The 26,069-nt window shown below is 47.3% G+C and overlaps 1 protein-coding gene across 2 annotated transcripts in view; it reads right to left on the bottom strand.

Moving 5' to 3' along the window:
- Positions 1 to 23,011, bottom strand: part of LOC144592878 (protein spire homolog 1-like) — a 160,254-nt gene extending 137,243 nt beyond the window's left edge. The window contains exons 1-2 of one of the 2 annotated variants that reach the window (XM_078398078.1): positions 22,298 to 23,011; positions 2,040 to 2,074 (exon numbers count right to left, since the gene is read on the bottom strand). In XM_078398078.1, the coding sequence (XP_078254204.1) occupies positions 2,040 to 2,074; positions 22,298 to 22,601 (339 nt within the window). In that variant the 5' untranslated portion in view covers positions 22,602 to 23,011. The remainder of the gene's footprint in view (positions 1 to 2,039; positions 2,075 to 22,297) is intronic. The other variant, XM_078398079.1, reaches the window with a different exon arrangement.
- Between the last annotated feature and the right edge of the window lie 3,058 nt (positions 23,012 to 26,069).

The raw sequence follows: 26,069 nt of genomic DNA, 5'->3' as shown, positions 1-26,069 counted from the left end.
TAATATAGATGGGGCATCTTGGTCAGCATCGGCACGTTGAGACCAGGGGGCTGCTTTCCGGCTTTATGAGTCTATGACTAAATAGTGTGCAGAGGGCCTCCATCTGTTCTTTCCCAATGACTGAACCTTTCCCTCCAATGCAGTGCAGATTCCTGCACACCTCATGCTTCACAGCAAGTCTGCACACCGTTTCCACTGCATGCACCAGCTTTGAATTAACCCTATCTATCCCTCTCATAATATTATAACCTTCTATCAGGTCTCCCCTTAGTTTCTAAAGCCCCTGAAAGTCTGTTCAACCTCTCTTTCCAGCAAATATTCTCTAATCTCAGGAATATCCTGGTCAACCTCTCCTGCGCCCTTTCCAAGGCCTCCTCATCCTCCCTGTAACGGGGTGACCAGAACTGCACATGTTACTCCAAGTGTCCCATTGCTGTACCATTCTGTGTTCGATGTTACACAGTACTTTGCTCACATGTGTATGAAGGAACTGCAGACGCTGGTTTAAATTGAAGGTACACACAAAATGCTGGAGTAACTCAGCGGGTCAGGCAGCATCTCAGGAGAGAAGGAATGGGTGACGTTTCAGGTGGACGATTACATAGTCTGTTGTGCTGCTGCAGGTAGGAATTTCATTGTTGTGTTTCAAGACATATACGACAATAAAACACAGGTAGACACAAAATGCTGGAGTAACTCAGCGGGTCAGGCAGCATCTCAGGAGAGAAGGAATGGGTGACGACCCAATCTTCTCTCCCGAGATGCTGCCTGACCCGCTGTGTTACTCCAGCATTTTGGATCTACATTCGATTTAGATCTGCAGTTTTTTTCCTGACAATAAAACACTCTTGTCTCTTCACTCTCCCACCAGTAGTCAGGGACAAGCCCCAGGGAGGGGAAATAGGGCATTTTCTCCTCCCAAGATGTGGTGGTGCTGCTGACAAGACCACCGTTAATTACCCAAATCCTAACGGCGTCTGAATCAAGGGACTTGCTGGCTGTGTCAGAGTCAACCAGACTCCTTCTCCAGAGACACATGCAGGTCAGATCATGCAAGGATGATAAATTGCCTCCCCTACAACGGTGGTAATGAACAAGCTGGGCGTTTTTTTAAAGTAACGTGGTCATTATAACCAAGACGAGCTGATTTTCCTTTTTAAAAACGCCTTGACTATTAATCATAGAATGGCACAAAGTGCTGGAGTGACTCAATGGGTCAGTCAGCATCACTGGAGAAAAGGAATAGGTGATGTTTCGGGTTGGGAGTCTTCTTCAGACTGAAAGTAGAGGGGGGGGGGGGGGATGGAGGTGGGAAAAGGCCAGAACAAATCAGGTGACCAAGGAAGGGTGGAACACATAATGGCCCATTGTTGGCTGGGGAAGAGGTGATGATGAAGGGATATTCATTGCGAACAGTGGAACTAGCAGGACAACTAGGGTGGCGGACAGAGAGAGAGAGAGGGGGAAAGCGGAGGTTACTTGATATTAGATTAATCAACGTTCATACCGCTGGGTTGTAAGCTGCCCAAGCGAAATACAAGGTTATGTTCCAGCAATCTGCATGTGGCCTCACTCTGACAGTGGAGGAGGCCCAGGTCTATTAATCAACCTTAAATTACACAGCAGCCAAGGCGGGATTTGAATGCAGGTCTACAGATTCACAGCAACGTGGGAGGAAACGGGAGCACACGGAGAAAACTCACGCGGTCACGGGGAGAACGTACAGACTCCGTACAGACAGCACTCGCAGTCGGGGATTGAACCCGGGTATCTGTAAGGCAGCAACTCTACCGCTGTGCCGCCCTTAGAAGGAATGTGCTGCACCACAGATCCACTGGATTATCAGGGCTACCGATGCTAAAGTAGGTGAAGAGACAGCATCATACCAGACAAGGTCATCAGATCAGCCATCAAGTTAAGAAAAGGCTTCAGGAGCCAACTGTTCAACTCCTGTTCTCTTGCAAGGGATACCCTGATTGAACGGTGGCCAATACTATGGAATGACCAGTGATCTCTCCAGCATTTCATCAATAGCTTACCTCCAATTCTGTACACCGCAAGGATTCTCCTTTATCTAGAAGACAAAAAGGAAGATTATTTTTTAAATAATATTCAATTATAGATGTTTCTATGAATCCATGTTTCAGTAACACTACACACAACATAAAAGAATGCTACACAAAACAACTCTACACCTTTGCACATGTACAATGGTATTCCTTATTTAAATATTAATCGTACCAATTTTTTTGCAATAACCAGTACAGTTATTATTCAATAATTATTTAATAACTGTTCAATAACCAGCACAACAATGATTATGTAATCAGATAACAGTTTTATTTAAAACTAGACAAAGTGCCCAAACCTCTCCTGCATTGGTGCAGCACCCTGTCCTCCCCCCCCCTCTCCCTTCTCCCCCACTCCCCCCCCTCTCCCCCACTCCCTCCTCCCCTCCCCTCCCCTCCTTTTAAACTTTAAAATGCGAATAACTTTAAAAATATAACACCGATTTGAATAAAACTACTTGCATTATCACTAAAGTGACAATGGTGAGTAAGGTGGGCCTAAAATTGTCACGCTATCGTGTACCGTTTTGGCTGAAGTTCAGTCACAAACAAGATAACAAACGAGAGTTTTAGTATATAGATTACAGTCAAAAGGGCTGCACGGTGGCGCAGCGGTAGAGTTGCTGCCTTACAGCGCCAGAGACCCGGGTTCAATCCCGACTACGGGCGCTGTCCGTACAGAGTTTGTACGTTCTTTTTGTGTCTATCTGCAGTTCCTTCCTGCACGTTGCTTCTCATTAGTTCAAACCACTGGATTACGCACCTGTGCCGACATGCCTGGTATCGCTGGCACCAGATAAACACTCTGGGCTGCTGCTGAAATAGTGGGCGGAAACATGGGAGCGATTCTCTGCAGCCGAAGGCTGTCTTATTCAATCATGCCTCCACACTTCAGTGCACAGGTCTCACTAAAGCTGGTCTTTAAAGGTCTGCGCCAACCAACAATGATGAATAATTAAACAGTTGGCCCATATGATAATAGGTTTTGAATTATGCACATTATGAAACAAACGCACACAATCTTTCCCAGTTTGTCTAAGGGTCTCAAACTGAGATTTATCCATGCAACTGTGGAGACAATATTATTGTACGTGTGTGAGGCATGGACTCTCACCTGAGCACTGTCCAAGTCTCTCGATGGTATCTACCACCCGAATGCTCAGAAAAGTTCAACATGTCAGTCGGAGGGACCACATCACCAACGGCCAGCTCTATGGGGAGATTCCACCTGTGACCGAGGAGATCAGGTCAAGAAGGATGAGGCTCGCCGGTCATTGCCAACGCCATCCAGAAATACCAGCAAACAAGGTCGTGCCGTGGGAACCCACCCATGGAAGACGGAACCCGGGAAGGCCAGACAAGATGACGCTGAGGACGTTGATGGAAGACGCATATGTAGAGACGAAAGAAGAGCTTGCCAGCTGTACGGAGGACAGAGATGTGCGGTGCGTCCGTCACCGTGCCCGTTGGAAACCAGCACCACTGCGCCCGCTAATGTTTTCAACGATTTTAATTAAATTAATTAAACCCATGCCCTCTGGTCCTCGATTCCTCTACTCTGGGCAAGAGACACCTCTGTTCATCTACCCGATCTATTCCTCTCATGATTTTATCCATGTGACTCAAGTTGTGCTTTCCACACCTACATGGAAATGTGCAGCAAAATTCCCTTGACAAGACACAGTGCCGCACGCCGTGTCAAAACTGGTGCCTGCCTAAATTGTGATGGGAGGGCCGTGTGTCAATGCCCACCGGGCAAATTCCTCAGCTAACCTGTGGCGTAATGTCGTGGGCAGGAAGGGAAATACCACGAGGGTTCCAAAGCAGCACGCACCAGAATCCACCGGGATGAGTCATTCACACAAGCTCCAGTCTGCACTCTGCATCTTCCCTTTGGAAATATCACGTCTCCATGATCAGGATCGAACCCGGGTCTCTCGCGCTGAGGCAGAAGCTCCACCGCTGCACCACCGTGCTGCACTTTACTCATTCAGTGCCCAGTGTGTGGACCCTGAGGCTGCAACGTGAGTGAGGTGTTGGTCTGTTGAGCCCCATCAGGACAGCTCCAGGTTCAGTCATCTCTCTTCTCAACGACCCGTGATTCTTCCCCCTTCCTTCCCCTCCCCCCCACCCGAGATACCATGCTGTGATCACTGCCGTCGATTCCATGTGTGGACAGTAGTTTAGTTTCTATATATTTGTGCAAATGTCTTTTAAAAGTCAAACTTGGACTCACTTTATTTTCGTTTAGTTTAGTATCTCGTGTACCGAGGCGGAAAGACAATACATGATTACAATCGAACCCTCCACAGAGTACAGCTATATGATAAAAGGAATAACGTTTAGTGCAAGATAAAGTCCAGTGAAGTCCGACTACAGATAGTCCGAGGGTCTCGAATGAGGTAGATTGGAGCTCAGGACCGCTGTCTGGTTGTTGATAGAATGGCACAGTTGCCTGATGAGAGCTGGGTAGAAACTGTCCCTGAATCCAGAGGGGGTAATAAAATGCCTCGGCGAAACAGCGTTATACTGTTGAATTTTCAACACGGCATGGTTGGTGTAAATACAACGGCTTGGCTGAGATTAACTACAGCAGCACAGGACATCAATTGACAGAAGTTGCAGTTGTGCGTTGTACTCGAGGGAAAGATTGGTAATGCGTTGAAAGTCAGTGGGAATACAATACAATATCTTTATTGTCATTGTACAAATACAACGAGATTAAGAATGCCACTTCCATATCGATGCTATAGAATATATAAATAAATCATGGGAAAAACGAAAACAACGGGGGGGGGGGGGGGGGGGGGGGGAGAAAACAAAAGGAAACAAGGTAAAGTGCAAAAAAGTTTCATGCAGGGGTCAGTTGTGCCAGATGACCCTGGGGGCAAAGACAGATCAAGGGGGGCTCTCAGCAGGTCCGATTCAGGGCAGCCAAAGCTCTAGGAATAAAGTTGTTTCTTAGTCTGGAGGTGCAGGCGTAGAAGGCCTTGTAACGTCTGCCAGATGGAAGTGGTTCAAACAGACGGTGGCATGGGTGCGTGGAGCCCTTGTAGATGCTGGTGGCTATCCTGAGGCAGCGTGCGTTGTAGATGTCCTCCAGGGCTGGTAGCTGTATCCCAATGATCCTCTGCACCCAGCAGACGACCTGCTGAAGAGCTCTCCTATCCACGGCCGTGCAGCTGAGATACCACACAGTGCATGGCACTCTGTGGTGAAATCGAACCATATCAAGTCTGAACAGCTTACAGGCCGAATGCATTGCAACAGCCTTCATCATATCTCACACACCATCATTTTCATATTATTAGCAATAGTAAATACAGCTGCCACTTCAGCTACCACATAACCAACAGCAGATTATATGACTAACTAGAATTACACAAATTGTTTCATTAAAAAAAAAAAAATCAATACCTCGACCATTCTCTGTGAAAAGGATTTCTATATTTTTTCAGAAGCAAATTTCTCCTCACCTCTCCGGGATTAGTTTAGTGATAGTCACAGAATTATACAGCACGGAAACAGGCCCCTTGGCCTAACTTGTCCACACAGACCAACATGTCCCATCAAAACTAGTCCTGCCTGGATTGGGCCCAAATCTAAACGTGTTCCATCCACATACCTGTCTAATTGTTTCATAAACGTTGCAATAATTCCTGCCTCAACTACCTCCTCTAGTAGCTTGTTCCAAACACCCAACAACCTTTTTGTGAGAGAATCACCCCTCAGGTTCCTATTAAATCTTTCCCCCCTTCCCCCCCCCCCCCCCCCCACCTTAAACCCATGTCCTGTGGTTCTCGATTCTCCTACTCTGGGCAAGAGACTCTGTGCGTCCACCCGATCTATTCCCCTCATGATTTCATACACCTCTACAAGTTTAAATAAATGGCACGTCTCTGTCTTCCACTGATGAGGAAGAGTGACAAAGAAAGACTGTGGAAAAACCCTTCATAAATTAAAAGGCCCAGTCTTCTCTGCTTCTTGAGCCTTGTGCCTCTCCTCAGAATGGGAAGTTTTACTTTACCTCGAGCATCACCCTGAGGCAGGAAACATGTTCCCAATGTTGGGGGAGTCCAGAACAAGGGGCCACAGTTTAAGAATAAGGGGTAGGCCATTTAGAACGGAGATGAGGAAGAACTTTTTCAGTCAGAGAGTGGTGACGGTGTGGAATTCTCTGCCTCAGAAGGCAGTGGAGGCCAGTTCGTTGGATGCTTTCAAGAGAGAGCTGGATAGAGCTCTTAAGGATAGCGGAGTGAGGGGGTATGGGGAGAAGGCAGGAACGGGGTACTGATTGAGAGTGATCAGCCATGATCGCATTGAATGGCGGTGCTGGCTCGAAGGGCTAAATGGCCTACTCCTGCACCTATTGTCTATTGATGCAGGGAGATCTGGATTCACCAGGGTGATGTTAGAGGTCAGGTCTAAATCTTCAACTCTATCAATTTGAGAGCAGCTTAAGATTTGGTACAGATTTACTGTTTTGCAAGCTCACGTACTCTATTATTTAAAAAAAAACAACATTTTGTTTTTTTATGACTTTATGTATCTGCCTGCACATATGTTTTTAGGACGTTATGCATGTGAACACCTAATATTTTTGCCCTTCTATTATGGGAATATCGTCATTCTATTTATTTTTAAATCATTATTTAACGCTTATGCCCATTAAACTGCATTTTTCCTCCAGAGATGCTGCCAGACCTGCTGAGTTACTCCAGCACTTTGTGTCCATCTTCGGTATAAACCAGCATTTGCAGTTCCTTCCTACACATAGAACAGTACAGCATAGGAACAGGCCCTTTGGCCCACAATGTCTGTGCTGAACATAATGCCAAGTCTTATCTGCCTGCACATAATCCATATCCCTCCATTCCCAGCATATCCAAGTGCCTACGACTAAAAGCCTCTGAAACGCCATTATTGTACCTGCCACAATCACCCCCCAGCAGCGCATTGAAGGCACTCCCTACCCCTCTTTAACAAAATAATCCTACCCTCCTCCTTTAAACTTTGTCCCAACTTTCACATTTAATGCCCTAACCAATGAAGGCAAGCATACCATATGCCTACTTTACCATTTTGCTTAGCTTTGCCAATTTCAGGGTGTTATGGACGTGGACCCAAAGATCCCTCTGTACACGATGGATAGACATAGAAACATAGAAAATGGGTGCAGGAGTAGGCCATTCGGCCCTTCGAGCCTGCACCGCCATTCAATATGATCATGGCTGATCATCCAACTCAGTATCCCGTACCTACCTTCTCTCCATACCCCCTGATCCCTTTAGCCACAAGGGCCACATTTAACTCCCTCTTAAATATAGCCAATGAACTGGCCTCAACTACCCTCTGTGGCAGAGAATTCCACAGATTCACCACTCTCTGTGTGAAAAAAAACTTTCTCATCTCGGTCCTAAAAGACTTCCCCCTTATCCTTAAACTGTGACCCCTTGTTCTGGACTTCCCCAACATTGGGAACAATCTACCTGCATCTAGCCTGTCCAACCCCTTAAGAATGTTGTAAGTTTCTATAAGATCCCCCCCTATTGCCATTAATGTACATCGTCCCCTTACATTTGATCTCCCACAGTGCAACACCTCATACTTGCTGGAATTAAACTCCATCTTCCAATTCTCCACCCATTTCTGCAGCTGATCGATATCCCATTGTATACCTTTTCAGTCTTCTTCACAGTCCATGAACCCAGCATTCTTGGTGTCATCTGCAAACTTACTAACCAACCTGTCTACGTTTACATCCAAGTCACTTATATAATCTCAAACAGCAGTGGCTCCAGCACAGATCTCTGCAGACCTCCACTGGCCAAAGACCTCCAGCCTCAATATTGTCCCTCCACCACAACCCTCTGTCTTTTAACAACGAAACATAGAAAATTGGTGCAGGAGAAGGCCATTTGGCCCTTCGAGCCAGCACTGCCATTCAATATGATCATGGCTGATCATCCAAAATCAGTACCCCGATCCTGCTTTTTCCCCATATCCCTAGATTCCATTAGCGTTATCAGTAAGACAGTTCTGAATCCAAACAACCATCTCTGTTGCATCTTAACCTTTTTGATCCGCCTACCATGGGGGAATTTTATCAAATGCCTTCCTAAAATCCATGCAGACAACATGGATTTCAACATGGACAACAAGGCCATATCCTCATTCTTGACATATGCAACATATATTTGCTTTTCCCAGTAATTGGTGACTGTGCATTAAGGAATCTAGTCTCTAAACACTGGCATTCCCTTCCTACACAATTTCAGTCAGTCTCTTTTTCTCTGAGACTGACCTCGTCCAATCTTTAAATTATGTTTCGAGAGATTTTTTGTTTCTTTTCTTCTTCTGATGGGTGCTAACTTTTGTTTAGTCTGCTCTCATATTGCTGGAATAATTTCCTGAGTCGGAGGAGGAAAATGAAAGCAAGTATTTAGGACAGTTAAAAATGTCACTGGAGACCCTCAGACTATCTTTGATCGGACTTCACTGAACTCTGTCTTGCACTGAGCGTTATTCCCTTTGTTCTGTGTCTGTACCCTGTAGAAGGCTCAATTGTAATCATGCATTGTCTTTCCGCTGACTGGTTAGCACGCAACAAAAGCTTTTCACTGTACAATAAACTAAACTCAACTCATCTTTACTAAGATCTCCACACTACACCACACAGATGATAGACAAAGAGACAGACTTAAATACATTTAATAAACATTCCTTGCTGGAGTGCATATTTTTTACGGTCCCATGAGGCCACTGAATACTAGAGCAACATTTACACAGGGGAAAGGAAAATGGAGTTATTAGGAATCACAGGACTAGTGCTCAGAAAATGCACCAAAATTGATCTTAAAATTTGGATCATAAAACACTGAACCCACATCTTATCTGCATTGTTCTACAGAAGACACTGGTTGGGATCTTAAGGGTTTTATGATCAGTCTTGTTGAAGCGTGATATTAAAAAAAAAAAAGGTATTTTTACACAAAGGGAGCAAAGAGAAATCAGACAACTAGTCATTCTCAGGCTATTCTTGCACATTTAATTCAGCACGGTTCCAGTAAGCAAATCCTTGGCATCTCCTGGAAAAATAGTCCCACTCATCAAGAAACCAAACAAGAGCAAACTGAATAAGGAGTCTGAAGAAGGGTCCCAACCCAAAACGTCACCCATCCTTCTTGTCCAGAGATGCTGCCTGACCAGCTGAGTTACTCCAGCACTTTGTGTCTATCTTTGGTATAAACCAGCATCTGCATTCAATTTAGTTTTTAAAAAATATAAGTGTAGAGATACAGTGCGGAAACAGACCCTTCGTGGCCCACCGAGTCCATGCCGATCAGTGATTCCCAAAAGGGAAAACTTACAATTTTTAATGAAGCCAAAAAACCCTACAAATCTGTACATCTTTGGAGTGTGGGAGGAAACCGGAGCACCAGGTTAAAACCCAAGCGGTTAGGGGGAGAATGTACAAACTCCGTACAGACAGCACCCGTTGTCAGGATCGAACCCGGGTCTCAGGCGATGTGAGGCAGCAACTCTACCGCTGTGTCATTGAGCTGATTCTTTGTTTCTTTATATCATATCATATCATATCATATATATACAGCCGGAAACAGGCCTTTTCGGCCCACCAAGTCCGTGCCGCCCAGTGATCCCCGTACATTAACACTATCCTACACCCACTAGGGACAATTTTTACATTTACCCAGCCAATTAACCTACATACCTATATAAATATATCTATCTTTATATTTTACATCTCTCCCATTAAATAAATTGGAGCTGATTTTGCAAGTAGGCTGTATCCGCGCGCCAGACACTAACGGCAAAAGCTTCTGCCAAGTGTGTAAGGATGCGCTGGTTAAAATGAATAAGTGGGAAATCACAGACAGCAGTTTCACAAGGCTACATCTCCAAGCAAGGCCAATTGCCACCATTGCAAACTCTCAAAATCACCTTGTCCAAAATATTTAGAATTCTCGAGCTGGGTGGGCTACTAATTCTGTGGGGGGGGGGGTTAAGATTTACCATAAATGGCTAAAAATATACCTGAATGTTTCTAACATTTTGCTGAAACCTTGCGGTGCACAAAAATGGCCTCAGAATCCCCCACAAAACAATTACGTTTCAAGGCTGAAGATAGACACAAAAAGCTGGAGTAACTCAGCGGGTCAGACAGCATCTCTGGAGAAAAAGAAATAGGTGACGTTTTGGGTTGAGAAGAGTCTGAAGAAGGGTCTCGACCCAAAACGTCAACTATTCCTTTTCTCCAGAGATGCTGTCTGACCCGCTGAGTTGCTCCAGCTTTTTGTGTCTACCTTCAGTTTAAACCAGCATCTGCAGTTGTTTCCTACACTATAGGTTTCAAGGCCTTTGTTTATAAAATTATGAGGGCCATTGAGAGGGTAGACAGAATCTTTTTCTCAGAATGGAAATATCAAAGACTAGAGAACACAGCTTTAAGGTAAGAGGGGCATTTTAGAGATGTGCAGGGCGTGTTATTTATTTATTTTATACACACACATCGAGTGACAGGAAAGTGCTGTGGAGGGTGATGGTTGAGGCCGATACGATGGGGGCATTTAATGAAACAGCACTTGGATGTACTTGGAATGGAGGGATATGGAACACGTGCAGGCAGAGATGAGTTTATCGTGGCATCATGTTCAGCACGGACTTTTTTGACCAAAGGGCCTGTTCCTGTTCTGTACTGTTGGTCATAGAGTCATAGTGTGATACAGTGTGGAAACAGGCCCTTCAGCCCAACTTGCCCACACTGGCCAACAGCTACACACATCCCACTTGCCTACGCTTGGTCCATATCCCTCCAAACCAGTCCTGTCCATGTACCTGTCTAACTGTCTCTTAAACAACAGGATAGTCCCAGCCTCAACTACCTCCTCTGGCAGCTTGTTCCATACACCCATCACCCTTTGTGTGAATAAGTTACACCTCGGATTCCTATTAAATCTTTTCCCCCTCACCCGGAACCTATGTCCTCTGGTCCTCGATTCCCCAACTCTGGGCAAAAGACTGTATCTACCTGATCTATTCCTCTCATGATTTTGTACACCTCTATAAGATCACCCCTCATCCTCCTGCGCTCCATGGAATAGAGACCCAGTCTAAACCTCTCCCGACAGCTCACACCCTCTAGTCCTGGCAACATCCTCGTAAATCTTTTCTGACCCCTTTCAAGCTTAACAATATCTTTCCCATAACTTGGTGCCCAGAACCAAACACAATATTCTAGATGCGGTCTCGCCAACGTCTTACACAACTGCAGCATGACCTCCCAATTATGTTTTCTGTTCTCACTGGCTGCAAATTCCCCAGATGGTCACGAAAGTCACAGCACAATTGCAAAGTGATTTTTTTCTCTCATTCCTTAGAGGACGACATCAGTAAATCTGAATTAAATTTTCACAATGGAATACAGATACCTGAAGTCAGAAAGCACAATGGTTCTCACTCCTTGGGGCCAGGCGAGTCTTTGTGTTTAGACTTGACTGTAGAGATACAGCAAAAGATACCCCAAACAGAAGGCAGACCTTCAGGAGAACATGGATTGGTGGTATTTCTGGGTTGGGTTCAGAGTCTGAAGACAGTGGCACAGTGGTAGAATTGTTGCCTTACAGCGCCAGAGATCCGGGTTCGATACTGACTGTGGCGGGACTGTCGTACGCTGAAAGACTGGAGCGACTGGGCTTGTATACTCCGGAATTTAGAAGGATGAGAGGGGATCTTATTGAAACATACAAAATTATTAAGGGGTTGGACACGCTAGAGGCAGGAAACATGTTCCCAATGTTGGGCCATTTAGAACGGAGATAAGGAAAAACTTTTTCACTCAGAGTTGTGAAGCTGTGGAATTCTCTGCCTCAGTAGGCAGTAGAGGCCAGTTCTCTGGATGCTTTCAAGAGAGAGTTAGATAGAGCTCTTAAAGATAGCAGAGTCAAGGGATATGGGGAGAAGGCAGGAACGGGGTACTGATTGTTCATGATCAGCCATGATCACGGTGAATGGCGGTGCTGGCTCGAAGGGCCGAATGGCCTACTCCTGCACCTATTGTCTATTGTGGGTGCTGTCTGTACAGAATTTGTACCTTCTCCCCTTGACCTGCGTGGATTTTCTCTGGTTTCCTCCCAAACTCTAAAGATGTACAGGTTTGTGGGTTAATTGGCTTGGTGCAATTGTAAATTGTCCCGAGTGTGTAGGGTATTGTTAGCGTGTGGGGATCCCTGGTCTGCGCAGACTCAGTGGGCCGAATGGCCTGTTTCCATGCTGTACCTCTACAGTCTAGTTTACATACAAAGTCACCAGAATCGGAAGGTACAATTGGCTCTCATTCCCAAGCGTGCAAGTTGAGTCACCAACACAAGGCTGATATTCTGGTGAACATGTATGGGTGATATTTCCAGTCGGATTCAGAGTCTGAAGAAGGGTCCTGACTCGAAACGTCACCTATCCATGTTTTCCAGAGATGATGCCTGACCTGTGAAGTTACTCCAGCACTTTGTGTCTTTTTTGGCAAACAAACAACTGCAGTTCCTTGCGAGGCGCATAAAAGCTGGAGTAACTCAGCAGGTCGGGCAGCACCTCTGGAGAAAAGGCAAGGGTCGAGGCCCTTCTTCAGTTCCTCCCTACACTTGCAGTTTCTTGTTTCTCCACAAGGCAGATTTTGCAAGCTTCACACCACAGCTGACAGAGCTCCTGCTACGTGAACACAGTGCATCTGCCAGATTTCACCAGCACATTCCAGCTCTTGGTTGACGCGGAAATCCAACCCGATGTTTATGATAAAACTCCCAGGATTGGGCCACACCCAAAAACACCAGGTAACGTTCATTTACCTGTTGGAGAGAACTGTGATCGCAAGTTAGCTAATGAGACGGAAAAGGAAGATTGACATTGAGTTTAGTTTAGAGATACAGCGTGGAAACAGGTCCTTCGGCCCACCGAGTCCACGCCGACCAGCAATCACCTGCACACTAGTTCTACTCTACACACCCGGAACAATTTACAGAAGCCAATTAACCTGCAAATCTGCACGTCTTTGGAGTGTGGGGGGAAACCAGAACACACGGAGGAAACCTACACAGTCACAGGGAGAACATACAAACTCCGTCCAGACAGCACCCATAGTCTGGATCAAACACATGTGCCTGGCGCTGTAAGGCACCACCTTTACCACTGCACCACCACCTTTACCACTGCACCACCATGCCACCACCTTTACAACTGCACCACCGTGCCACCACCTTTACCACTGCGCCACCGTGCCACCACCTTTGTAGCACTTTTCAAAAAAAGTTCCAACATCTTTTACAACTAATGATGGGCTCCTGAAGTACAGCCCTGATTAGAATATTGTGGACACGGCAGCCAATTTATGCACAGTCAGTAAGCTCCCACAGTCGGAACATGACAGGGGCAAGATAATCCACAAAGACGTTTGTGGGGTGATGAGCATCGGCACTCACACTGAGACTAGTCTCAAAGTACCACTCAAATACTAAAGCAAGATGACCCAAGTTTACCAAGAGGGCAGGCTGGTCCTCAGTTTAATGTCCACCCAAAATAAACAACCTCTTGACTGTGCTTGACTCCCTCGGTGGCATATGAGTGTGTTGGGGCCATGAACTCTCAATCAGATAGTATAGGTTTAGGTTTATCAATGCCACGTGCACCAAGGTACAGCTTTGTTTTGAATGCTATCCAAACAAATCAGATATACCCATGCATGGATACAATCAGTTCGGCTTGGGCAGGTTGGGCCGAAGGGTCGGTTTCCACACTGCATGACTCGGTTTAAACTCAAGTACAATAGGTGGAGCAAAGCGGAAGAGACAGAGTGCAGAATGTAGTTCTCAGCATTGTAGCGCATCAATTCCATAGACAGAGTCCAACATCCGCAATGGGGTGGAGGTGAATCGAACATTACCCTGGCTTATGTAAGGACCATTCAGAAGCCTGATGACCGAAGGGAAGAAACTGTTCCCAATGCTGGTGATGTGCACTTTCAAGCTGCTGTTCGTTCTGCTGGACGGGAGCAGGGAAAAGGAGGGAAGACCAGGAGGGGCAGCACAGCAGTAGAGTTGCTGCCTTGCAGCACCGGAGACCCGGGTTCGATCCTTACTACAGGTGCTGTCTGTATGGAGTTTGTACGTTCTCCCCGTGACCGCGTGGGTTTTCTCTGAGATCTTCAGTTTCCTCCCACACTCCAAAGACGTACAGGTTTGTAGGGTAATTGGCTTGGTGTATGTGCAAATTGTCCCTAATGTGTGTAGGATAGTGTTAATGTGCGGGGGATCGCCGGTCGGCGCGGACTCGGTGGGCCGAAGGGCCTGTTTCCACGCTGTATCTCTAAATTAAACCAGGGTGGGACAAGACTTTGATTATTTTGGCTGTGCAAAATTTAGATGGAGTTAATGGTAGGAAGTCTGGCCTGTGTGAAGAAACTGGGCTACATCCACTATTATCTAATCAAATCAAATAATACTAGACATTAATACAATTAAGGCAAACTTAATAGCCAGAGTGAAGGGAAAGATACAGAGTGCAGGATATAGTTCTCAGCATTGTAGTGCACCAGATGAGTGATACAACAAGGAAACAGGCACTTCGGCCCAACTTGCCCATGCCGACTAACATGCCCCATTTACACTAGTCATACCTGCCCGCCCTTGGCCCATAACCCTTGACCTCCTCCACAACTACCTCCTCCAGCAGCTCATTCCACACACCCATCACCCTTTATGTAAAAGGTTACCCCACAGGCTTCTATCAAATCTTTCCCCCTCACCTGAAATCTACATCCTCTGATTCTCGATTTCCCTACTCTGGGCAAGACTGCATTTACCCAATCTATTCCTCTCATGATCTTGTACACCTCAATACTATCATCCCTCATCCTCCTGCGCTCCAAGGAATATAGTCCTAGCCTGCTCAACCTCTCCCTACAGCTCAGGCCCTCGAGTCCTGGCAACATCCTCGTAATTCTGTAATTTGACAGTCCATAAACTCTGATCATAAAGTGTAGGGGTCCCGAACTATCAATCAGACAAGTGCCATTTGACAGCCTGCAAACTCTGAACAACGAGCTGCCGTACAAAAGCAAGAACAGACAGACAGATAGGAGGCTGGCGAGGATTAGACGTGGGTGGGAAGAGGCTGTCCGAATGATACAGTGACTTCTCACAACACACTGTCTCAGCCTCTCCAGGGCTATGAGAGGTGGACCCACATCACCCTGACCATCAGGACACAAGGTATAGGAGCCTGATAACTGTAACGTCCAGGTTCAGGAACAGCTTCTTCACTGCAGCCATCAAGCTATTAAACATTACAACATTGGTTTTATCTTTTAGCACTATTATTGTTTGTTTGTGTGCGCGAGTGTTATATATATATATATATATATATATATATATATCATCATATTATGGCGAGTCCGAAAACTTGTTGGTTGTAGAAGAAGTTTATTGCAGCCGCAATATTCGAATACAGAGTTAAACAACAAGGTAAAGGACAACCATCAAAAACTTACTGTCTTCTTCGAAGACTTCGCCGAACTGTCTATTTCGGGCGCCAAAAGCGCACATGACATCGCTGGCCAATCAGCGATGTCGCTACCTGGACCAATCCCCATGGTCGCGTTCACACGTGACCTCGCTGGCCAATCCGAGGGTTCGACGACCTGGACCATTCTCTATGGTCGCTACATGACCCCCCCCAGAACCCGAGGTGCGGAACCTAGCAGGGAGCCGGATTTCGCGACCATAACGAGTACGGAGAGGGACAGCCTGAACCACAGGAGCCGGGGGTTCCGGACTTGGCGGAACAGCCGGAACGGGAGGTCCTGGAGGAACTACCGGAACGGGGGGTCGTGGAGGAACTGTCGGAACGGGGGGTCCTGGAGGAACTGTCGGAACGGGGGGTCCTGGACTGAGCGGAACTAACGGAGGTCGGCCTCTCCTAGGGGTTTGACCGACCAGGACTGGTTGATCCGGATCCAAATGTGCAGGTTTGAGCTGGGACACCGAGACGAGCTCACTCTTGCCACACATGTCTAAGGTGAAGGTAGCCGTTCCCTTACGCAAAACCCGGAACGGCCCTTGATAGACCCTCTGCAACGGGGCGCGATGGGCATCTTTTCGCAGAAAAACAAACTCACAGTCCTTCAGGGAAGGCGGTTCGTGTACCATGGGACACCCATGACGTGAAGTTGGAACTGGGGCCAGGGAGCCCACCCGTTCCCGGAGACATGCTAACACCGATGGGACTGTAGGCAGCTGGTCTGAAAGGTCCGGAAACAAATCTCCGGGTACTCGAAGTGTCGAGCCATATACTAGCTCCGCGGACGACGCACCGAGATCTAGCTTAGGAGCAGTCCGGATGCCCAAAAGAACCCAAGGGAGCTGGTCTACCCAGTCCGGGCCTTCAAGCCTTGCACTGAGGGATGCCTTAAGTTGACGGTGGAACCTTTCTACGAGTCCATTTGCCTGGGGGTGATATGCAGTAGTGGGTTGTAACTTGGAACCGTACAGTTCTGCGAGCGCGGCCCAGAGGGACGAAGTGAACTGTGGCCCTCTGTCAGTGGTAATAACTGCCGGGACCCCGAAACGAGCTACCCAATGAAGGGCCAAAGTCCTAGCACAAGACGCTGACGAAATATCAGACAATGGGAAAGCCTCTGGCCACCGGGTGAACCGATCCACCACCGTGAGGAGGTGGGTGTAGCCCCGGGAGGAAGGCAAAGGCCCGACCAAATCCACGTGGATGTGGAAAAAACGAACTGCTGGGACCTCGAAATCCTGTAAGGGGGGCTGGACGTGGCGCTGGACTTTAGCGGTCTGACAGGGAACGCAGGAATGTGCCCAACCCGCTACCTGTTTCCGTAGGCCATGCCAGACAAACCTCGCTGCTACCAAGGCAGAGGTGGAGCGGATGGACGGGTGCGCCAGCCCATGAATGGCATCGAAAACCCGGCGCTGAAGGGAGGGCGGTACTACCGGCCTGGGACGGGGAAGAGAAACATCGCACCAGACCTTTGTGCCTTCCGACCCACAAGCTACCTGGGCCAACTTCAATCCCGAAGTGGTGGACCGGTATGCTGAAACGGTATCCGCTAGAAGCTGTGCCTCCGCAAGCTCCTGGGGATCCACTTCGCAGTCCACCGCCGAAATAGGGGGAAAAGCGGGTCTAGACAGGGAGTCAGCAACGGCATTAAGCTTACCCGCGACATGACGGACATCGGTGGTAAATTCGGAGATAGCAGTCAGGTGCCGCTGCTGGCGGGCCGACCATGGGTCAGACAATTTCAAAAAAGCAAATGTTAATGGTTTGTGGTCCGTAAGGGCCACAAATGGGCGGCCCTCGAGGAAGTACCTGAAATGACGAACAGCTAAATAGAGAGCCAGAAGCTCTCGGTCAAATGCGCTATATTTCAGCTCGGCCGAATTTAGTTGCCGGCTGAAAAACGCTAAAGGCTGCCAACGGCCACCGACCTGCTGCTCCAGAACCCCGCCCACCGCCACGTCAGAGGCGTCAACCGTCAGGGCCGTGGGGGCGGAGGGGCTCGGATGGACCAACATGGTGGCGTCTGCCAAGGCTGCCTTAGCTGCTGTAAAAGCCGACTCTGCGGTCGGGGACCATATCAACTCTACCGGATTCCCTGCAAGGCATTGGAAAAGCGGGCGCATGACTCGCGCAGCTGCCGGAACGAACCTATGGTAGAAATTAACCATGCCTACGAACTCCTGTAGCCCTTTTACTGTGGTGGGCCTGGGAAATGCCCGGATAGCCTCCACCTTCTCGGGCAAAGGGGAGGCGCCAGCAGGGGTAATTCTGTGCCCTAGAAAATCAAGAGCAGGAAGGCCGAATTGACATTTGGAGGGTTGGATAATGAGCCCGTGGTCTTGGAGCCGCTGGAACACGGTCCGCAAGTGGGCCTGGTGTTCCTGCACTGAGGGGCTGGCGACCAGGATGTCGTCTAAATAAATAAACAAAAAGGGTAAACCCCGGCCCACGCGGTCCATCAGTCGTTGGAAAGCCTGTGCCGCGTTCTTTAAACCGAAAGGCATACGCAACCATTCAAACAACCCAAACGGAGTAATCGTTGCTGTTTTCTGTATGTCCTCCGGTCGCACCGGGATCTGGTGGTATCCTCGCACCAAATCGATTTTGGAAAACACCACCGCTCCTTCCAGCCCAGATGAAAAGTCCTGTAGGTGTGGTATGGGGTAGCGATCAGCCGTGGTGACAGCATTGAGACGCCGATAATCGCCACATGGTCTCCACCCCCCAGATGCCTTGGAGACCATATGTAACGGCGAGGCCCACGGGCTGTCAGACTGACGGACAATTCCCATTTCCTCCATCTTCCTGAACTCCGCCCGTGCCACCACCAGTTTGTCTGGCGGTAGTCTCCTGGCCCGAGCGAAAACGGGAGGGCCTTCGGTGCGGATGTGATGGACCACGCCGTGCTTGGCCGAAGGCGTGTCAAAACGTTGAATGAGCAGCTCTGGAAACTCTGCCAGAATCTCAGCATACGAGTCAGGGGCCGCGACGACGGCCTGGACAGTAGGGCTGGGCGAGGAGGCGATTGTCGGAGCGACGTGCTCATCTTCGGCGGAGGGTCGGAGGTCGTTACCGCGGACATCAGGGACCAGTGAAAAAGCCCAGAGAAAATCTGCGCCCAGGATCGCTTGTTTGACGTCGGCTATGATGAATGGCCATTCGTACGTGCGGAGGCCTAACACAAGGGACATCTTCCGTATACCGAAAGTGCGAATTGGGCTGCCATTAACCGCGATGAGGGTGGGACCTGTCTTACCCGATCTGGTTTCGAGGTCGGTCGGCGGCACTATGCTGACGATGGCTCCCGTGTCCACCAAAAATTCTGTGTCCGTGAATCGATCATGGACATAGAGGCGCCGGTTCTGGCCAATCGTAACTGCCCCTATGTACGATCGGCCGAGGCATTTCCCGCGAAGGTACAAGGCAAGCGGCAGTTGCGGGATTCGTTACCCCATCGTAGGTGATAATAGCACCAGCCGCGCTTGTGCGGATCTTTTTGGCGGGCTTTCGGAGAATTGGCGGGAGACGTGGCGCCATCTTGCCGTCGCTGTGGCGTGGTCACTGATGTCGAGACCTTGTTGATCGAACCGCTTGCCTTGTTTTTTGCCGCTATGAGCGCGTCCACTTTCGCTGCATATGCTTCGGGGTCCTTAAAAGAACAATCCGTGAGCAGCAGTCGGACATCCTCAGGAAGTCTCTCGCGGAATGCCTGTTCGAACATAGGGCAATCCGTATGCTCACCGGCTAGCATCATCATTTCGGACATGAGGACGGAAGGCAGTTGGTCTCCAAGATCCGGTAGGTGCAGAAGTCTTGCCGCACCACCATGCTTATTAAACCCGAAGATTCGCAGTAATACTTTCTTCATGGCCTCGTACTTACTTTCCGCAGGTGGATTCACGATGAACCGCATCACGCGCTTGGTCGTGTCCGGCGATAGAGTGCTGACGAGGTAGTAGTACATCGTGGATTCGTCCGATATCTTCTTTATATGAAATTGAGCTTCGGTGTGGATAAACCAAGCTTGCGGTGCGTGCGTCCAAAACAACGGAAGGTGAACGCTTGCCGCGCTTAACTCCGGTGTGCCCGGCGCGGTCATCGTCAACGAGGCGTCGGGTTCCTGCTTAGTCGGTGATCGTCCAGATCACGTCGGGGTCACCAATATGGCGAGTCCGAAAACTTGTTGGTTGTAGAAGAAGTTTATTGCAGCCGCAATATTCGAATACAGAGTTAAACAACAAGGTAAAGGACAACCATCAAAAACTTACTGTCTTCTTCGAAGACTTCGCCGAACTGTCTATTTCGGGCGCCAAAAGCGCACATGACATCGCTGGCCAATCAGCGATGTCGCTACCTGGACCAATCCCCATGGTCGCGTTCACACGTGACCTCGCTGGCCAATCCGAGGGTTCGACGACCTGGACCATTCTCTATGGTCGCTACAATATCATATCATCATATATATACAGCCGGAAACAGGCCCTTTCGGCCCACCAAGTCCGTGCCGCCCAGCGATCCCCGTACATTAACACTATCCTACACCCACTAGGGACAATTTTTTACATTTACCCAGCCAATTAACCTACATACCTGTACGTCTTTGGAGTGTGGGAGGAAACCGAAGATCTCGGAGAAAACCCACGCAGGTCACGGGGAGAACGTACAAACTCCTTACAGTGCAGCACCCGTAGTCAGGATCGAACCTGAGTCTCCGGCGCTGCATTCGCTGTAAAGCAGCAACTCTACCGCTGCGCCACTCGCGCACACAAACAAATATATATACACACACACACACATATACATATACACACACACACATAATCACACATGCATATATATACACACACACATATGTATAGGACTTTTTTTCTTGTTTATTAATTGTTTATAGAGTACTATGTTTACTCTATGTACTGCTGCAAGCAAGAATTTCATTGTTCTGTCTGGGACATATGACGATAAAACAGTCTTGACTCAATAAATGATGGTGTTGCCACCAATTCCCAGAGCCTGTGAATGGATAAACCCCATTAAATCATGGGCTGCCATTCATGATTCCTTTTCACAGTGGCCCACTGTCAATAACCAGTCATTAACCAAACAAGCCTAATTCTAATTTTATTAAAAAGGAAATTCCTGCATTTCCAGGAAGACCAAAGCTTGAATCCGGCTGTTCCTCTTCAGTAAAATCAATGGCTTTGTGCACAATACACAAGGGCATTGTTATGTGGCAGGGGGATAATTGATGAATGTCTGTTTGCTTCATAAACTGAATGGTGTTTTTATAAAGATTGATCACTCCCTCCTCCCCCACAGTTTTCTTCGTGTCATTGTCCTGTAGTTATCATTGGGCCAGTGATGTGCCCATCTTCAGGGATTATTGTTGTGGCGTCTCGCAGCCTCCCCTCTCACACTTCGAGCTCCTTCACCAGAGGCTAGCTAACCTGACCTTGTTTTACTGGTGATCCTGGTGCCACAATGAAGCTGTCTCTCGACTCTCCCTTTGGCCTATGTATTTGTGCATTGTTTATCCCTGTTTTGGGTCTGCTTTCACCCTCAATATCTCACTGAGGGAAATGTTTTTTGTTCTTGGAAATGTCACACCTCACACCCCCTCCCCTCCCCGTTATCCCTACCAACGCTATTCAAGCCCTCACCCCTCTGACTTTCAGCATTTGCAGAAATCCTGCCATCCGCTCGCCATTTAGAAATGGAAACACAGGTAACAGACAAGAAAACACTGTGCATGCAGAATCCAATCCATTTAAAATTTGCAAATTTAACTTTTGTCGCCCATTTCTGCTTTTGAATCAAATAACAGACTGGAATGTTTTATCAATGTGTTGCTTCAGAAGGCTGCAGGGATTATTTACCATAATATTTTTTTATTGTTTGGTTTGTAAATATGATTATGGTAAATAATAACTACAGCACTCTGAGACAATACATTAATAAAACACTTCCAGCAGCAGTCTGAGGTTTGTTTTTTCTTACTAATCATATTTTATTCTAATACATGTTATTGTTTGTTTTGTAAATAATCTTACTATGAATAATATCTACAGTGTTCTGAAGCAGTACATTAATACAACAGTTCCAGGAATGTTTTTGTGAGGTTTGATTTTTAATAATAATATTTTAAGAAATACTATATTATTAACAATGCTAATATTTTTTATTGTTTAAAAAATATATGATTGTAAATAATGGAATAAATTGAGTTTTAATATTTTTAAAATGTGTGGCTTGTGAATAATATTTGTTATTGTTTGTTATGTGAATATTATGGAATAAATTGAGTTTTAATATTTTAAAAATGTGTGGCTTGTGAATATTTGTTATTTGTTTTGTGAATATTATTGAATATAATGGAATAAATTGAGTTTTAATACTTTAAAAATGTGTGGCTTGTGAATAATATTTGTTAATGTTTGTTTTGTGAATATTATTGAATGTAATGGAATAAATTGAGTTTTAATATTGAAAAAATGTGTGGCTTGTGAATAATTGTTATTGTTTGTTTTGTGAATATTATTGAACGTAATGGAATAAATTGAGTTTTGATGTCTAAAAAAATGTCAGCGCGTTGAGCATCTCTGTTTTGTCTCCTAATAGTAATTCTTGAGGCGGGGTGCTCTTACCTGAGTCGCCTTGGATGCTGATGTTGCCGTCCCGGTACAAGAGGACGGCGCCAGCCCCACTCAGCCTGCCCCCCCAGGGCGGGCGCTCATCAGCGGCCAGGCTGCTGCTCCGGCTCCGGCTCCGGCTCCGGCAGCGGCGGAGAGCTCCGCAACACTGGTAACACACGGCCCACGCCTGCTCCTCGTTCAGCGGCTGGTTGTACAGCCTGAGGATCTGCTCCAGCGACAGCTCCTGCGGCTCTGCTGTTGTTGCCCGTGTCCCTGAAGCTGCCACCGCCAGGCTCTCTGCTCCTCGCTCTGCCATCGCTACCGCTGTCGCTGCTACAATGTATCAGGAGGGAAAGGGACGAATGGTTGAGCCTTTTTAGATCACCCGGAGAAATAATACCACCGGCGGAGGCAACAACAACAGCAGCAGCAGCAGCAGCAACAACATCTTCCCTGGCCGCGCCCGCACAAACAGCATCATCGCCGCCACGCTGCAAAATTCCTCTCCTTCTCACACTCTCCCAGCGGTTTCTCATTGAATCCAATCATATGACCCGTCCCTGAGAGACAGACAGAGGCAGTTCACTACATGGTCCAAATGCCCGTCCAAGTTGCTTCCTTGTACCATTTGCTGCATCTCTCGTCTGATTTGTTGCAATTTTAAAACATTTGTTACTCCATGAATTGTTACATCATTTGTCGGAGCGGAATTAGGTCAAGTCTACTCCGCCATTCAATCACGGCTGATCTATCTTTGCCTCCCCTGACATCAGTCTGAACAATAGACAATAGACAATAGACAATAGGTGCAAGAGTAGGCCATTCAGCCCTTCGAGCCAGCACCGCCATTCAATGCGATCATGGCTGATCACTCTCAATCAGTACCCCGTTCCTGCCTTCTCCCCATACCCCCTCACTCCGCTATCCTTAAGAGCTCTATCCAGCTCTCTCTTGAAAGCATCCAACGAACTGGCCTCCACTGCCTTCTGAGGCAGAGAATTCCACACCTTCACCACCCTCTGACTGAAAAAGTTCTTCCTCATCTCCGTTCTAAATGGCCTACCCCTTATTCTCAAACTGTGGCCCCTTGTTCTGGACTCCCCCAACATTGGGAACATGTTATCTGCCTCTAATGTGTCCAATCCCCTAATTATCTTATATGTTTCAATAAGATCCCCCCTCATCCTTCTAAATTCCAGTGTCTCGAAGTGAAGAAGGGTCTCGGCCCATTCCTTCTCTCCTGAGATGCTGCCCGACCTGCTGAGTTACTCCAGCATTTTGTGAATAAATACCTTCGATTTGTACCAGCATTTGCAGTTATTTTCTTATACTATATATATCTTTGCCGCTCAACTCCATTCTCCTGCCTTCTCCCCATAAACCTTGGCACCCTTAATAATCAAGAACCTATCAATCTCCGCCATAAAAATATCCATTCACTTGGCCTCCACACCCGTCTGTGTCTATAAATTCCACAGATTCACCACCCACTGATTATCGAAATTCCTCCTCATCTCTTTCTAAAGGTACGTCCTTTTATTCTGAGTCTATGGCCTCTGGTTCTAGACTCTCCCAGTAGTGGAAATATCCTCTCTACATCCAGTCTATCTACAATGCATAATTGAACTACTTTATTGTAAGACTCAATTTTAGATTTTTTTTAGAGATACAGCGCGGAAACAGGCCCTTCGGCCCACCGAGTCCGCGCCGCCCAGCGATCCCCGCACATTAACACTATCCTACACACACTAGGGACAATTTTTACATTTACCCAGTCAATTAACCTACATACCTGTACGTCTTTGGAGTGTGGGAGGAAACCGAAGATCTCGAAGAAAATCCACGCAGTTCACGGGGAGAATGTACAAACTCCGTACAGATGGCGCCCTTAATCAGGATCGAACCTGAGTCTCCGGCGTTGCATTCGCTGTAAGGCAGCAACTCTACCGCTGCGCCACCGTGCCGCCCTAATTTTATAGTCATGCAGGTAGACACAAAATGCTGGAGTAACTCAGCAGGACAGGCAGCATCTCTGGAGAGAAGGAATGGGTGATGTTTCCAGAGATGCTGCCTGTCTCGCTGAGTTACTCCAGCATTTTGTGTCTACCTTCGATTTTAACCAGCATCTACAGTACTTTCCTACACATTTATAGTCATGCATATTTCCTTCAGCCCATCAAGTCCCTACTGACCATCAGGGATAGAAACAGGGAACTGCAGATGCTGGTTTATACCATAGGTAGACATAAAGTGCTGGAGTAACTCAGCGGGTCAGGCTGCATATCTGGAGACGTTTCAGGTCAGAAGAAGGGTCCAGACCCGTAACATCACCCATCCCTTTTCTCCGGAGAGGCTGCCTGACCGGCTGGGTTACTCCAGAAATATATAGACAATAGACAATAGGTGCAGGAGGAGGCCATTCGGCCCTTCGAGCCAACACCACCATTCATCGTGATCATGGCTGATCATCCACAATCAGTACCCCATTCCTGCCTTCTCCCCATATCCCTTGACTCCGCTATCATTAAGAGCTCTATCTAACTCTCTCTTGAAAGCATCCAGGGAATTGGCCTCCACTGCCTTCTGAGGTAGAGAGTTCCACAGCTTCACAACTCTCTGAGTGAAAAAGTTCTTCCTCATCTCCGTTCTAAATGGCCTACCCATTTTTCTTAAACTGTGGCCACTGGTTCGGGACTCCCCCAACGTCGGGAACATGTTTCCTGCCTCTAGCGTGTCCAATCCCTTAATAATCTTATTTATTTCAATAAATATTCCTGCAGTTCCTTCCTATTCAAAAGAGAAGGCACAGGTTTAAGATGCGGGGAAGTTTTTCAAGAGAATTTGAGGGGGGCTTTTAAACACAGAGAACGGTTGATATCTGGAACACTGCCAGAGGTGGCGGATTCAATGCAATCACTACATTTCAGAGATATTTAGATTGTTCCATAAATATATGTGAGCACCTGTCTTTACATACGACACCCATGCCACTCATTTGGCCCCCTGGGGTGCTATTCCTTCCTTTGAGGGCCAAGGGAATGGACAGGCAACGTTTCAGACTGATTGTAATTGAGGGGGGCTTGGGGGGGGGGGGGTTTAAGGAATCAAAAGGTGGAAGAAAAGTGAAGGTAAGACAAAGCCTGGTGAGTGATAGGTGGATAGAGGTGATGATCGGGGGGATTGATCGGCAAGGTGGTGTAGTAAGCAAGAAAGGTTAGAGGAGGAAATGAGACAAAAGGGTTTAGTTTAGTTTATTGTCACGTGTACCGAGGTACCGTGGACAGGTCTTGTTGCGTGCTAACCAGTGGTCGGAAAGATGGTACATGATTACAATCGAGCCATTCACTGTGTACAGACACAGGATAACGGGAATAACGTGAATAATGTTTCGTGCAAGATAACGCCAGTAAAGTCCGATCAAAGATAGTCTCCAATGAGGTTGCTAGGTGTCAGATAAGGAGAGGAGAGGAGGAGGAGTGAAATGTAAAGCTGGAGGGAGAGATGCACATGTAGAGGGGCGGGAGGGAGTGAGGGTGGGAAAGAGGGTGTTGCATTTGTGTGGCAAAGACGATGTTGGATTGCGCGTTGTATTTTCTCCTACCCATTTGCTACACTGATTATGGGAAGTAAGCCTCATTTCAGAGGACGGCTTACTCCTCTGAAATGAAGGCCTGACAACAAATAAACATTCCAGCTGGTTTCTCAGTACATCACAGCTCACTGCACCCTCTGTCACTCCGGATTATGGTTGGAGACTATTATTTAACATGCCGTATCATGCAAA

The sequence above is a fragment of the Rhinoraja longicauda genome, chromosome 4 (assembly GCF_053455715.1).
Source record: "Rhinoraja longicauda isolate Sanriku21f chromosome 4, sRhiLon1.1, whole genome shotgun sequence".
Classification (NCBI taxonomy): domain Eukaryota; kingdom Metazoa; phylum Chordata; class Chondrichthyes; order Rajiformes; family Arhynchobatidae; genus Rhinoraja; species Rhinoraja longicauda.
The sequence above is the reverse complement of the archived record's forward strand: the minus strand, read 5'-3'. Positions and strand labels throughout refer to the sequence as shown.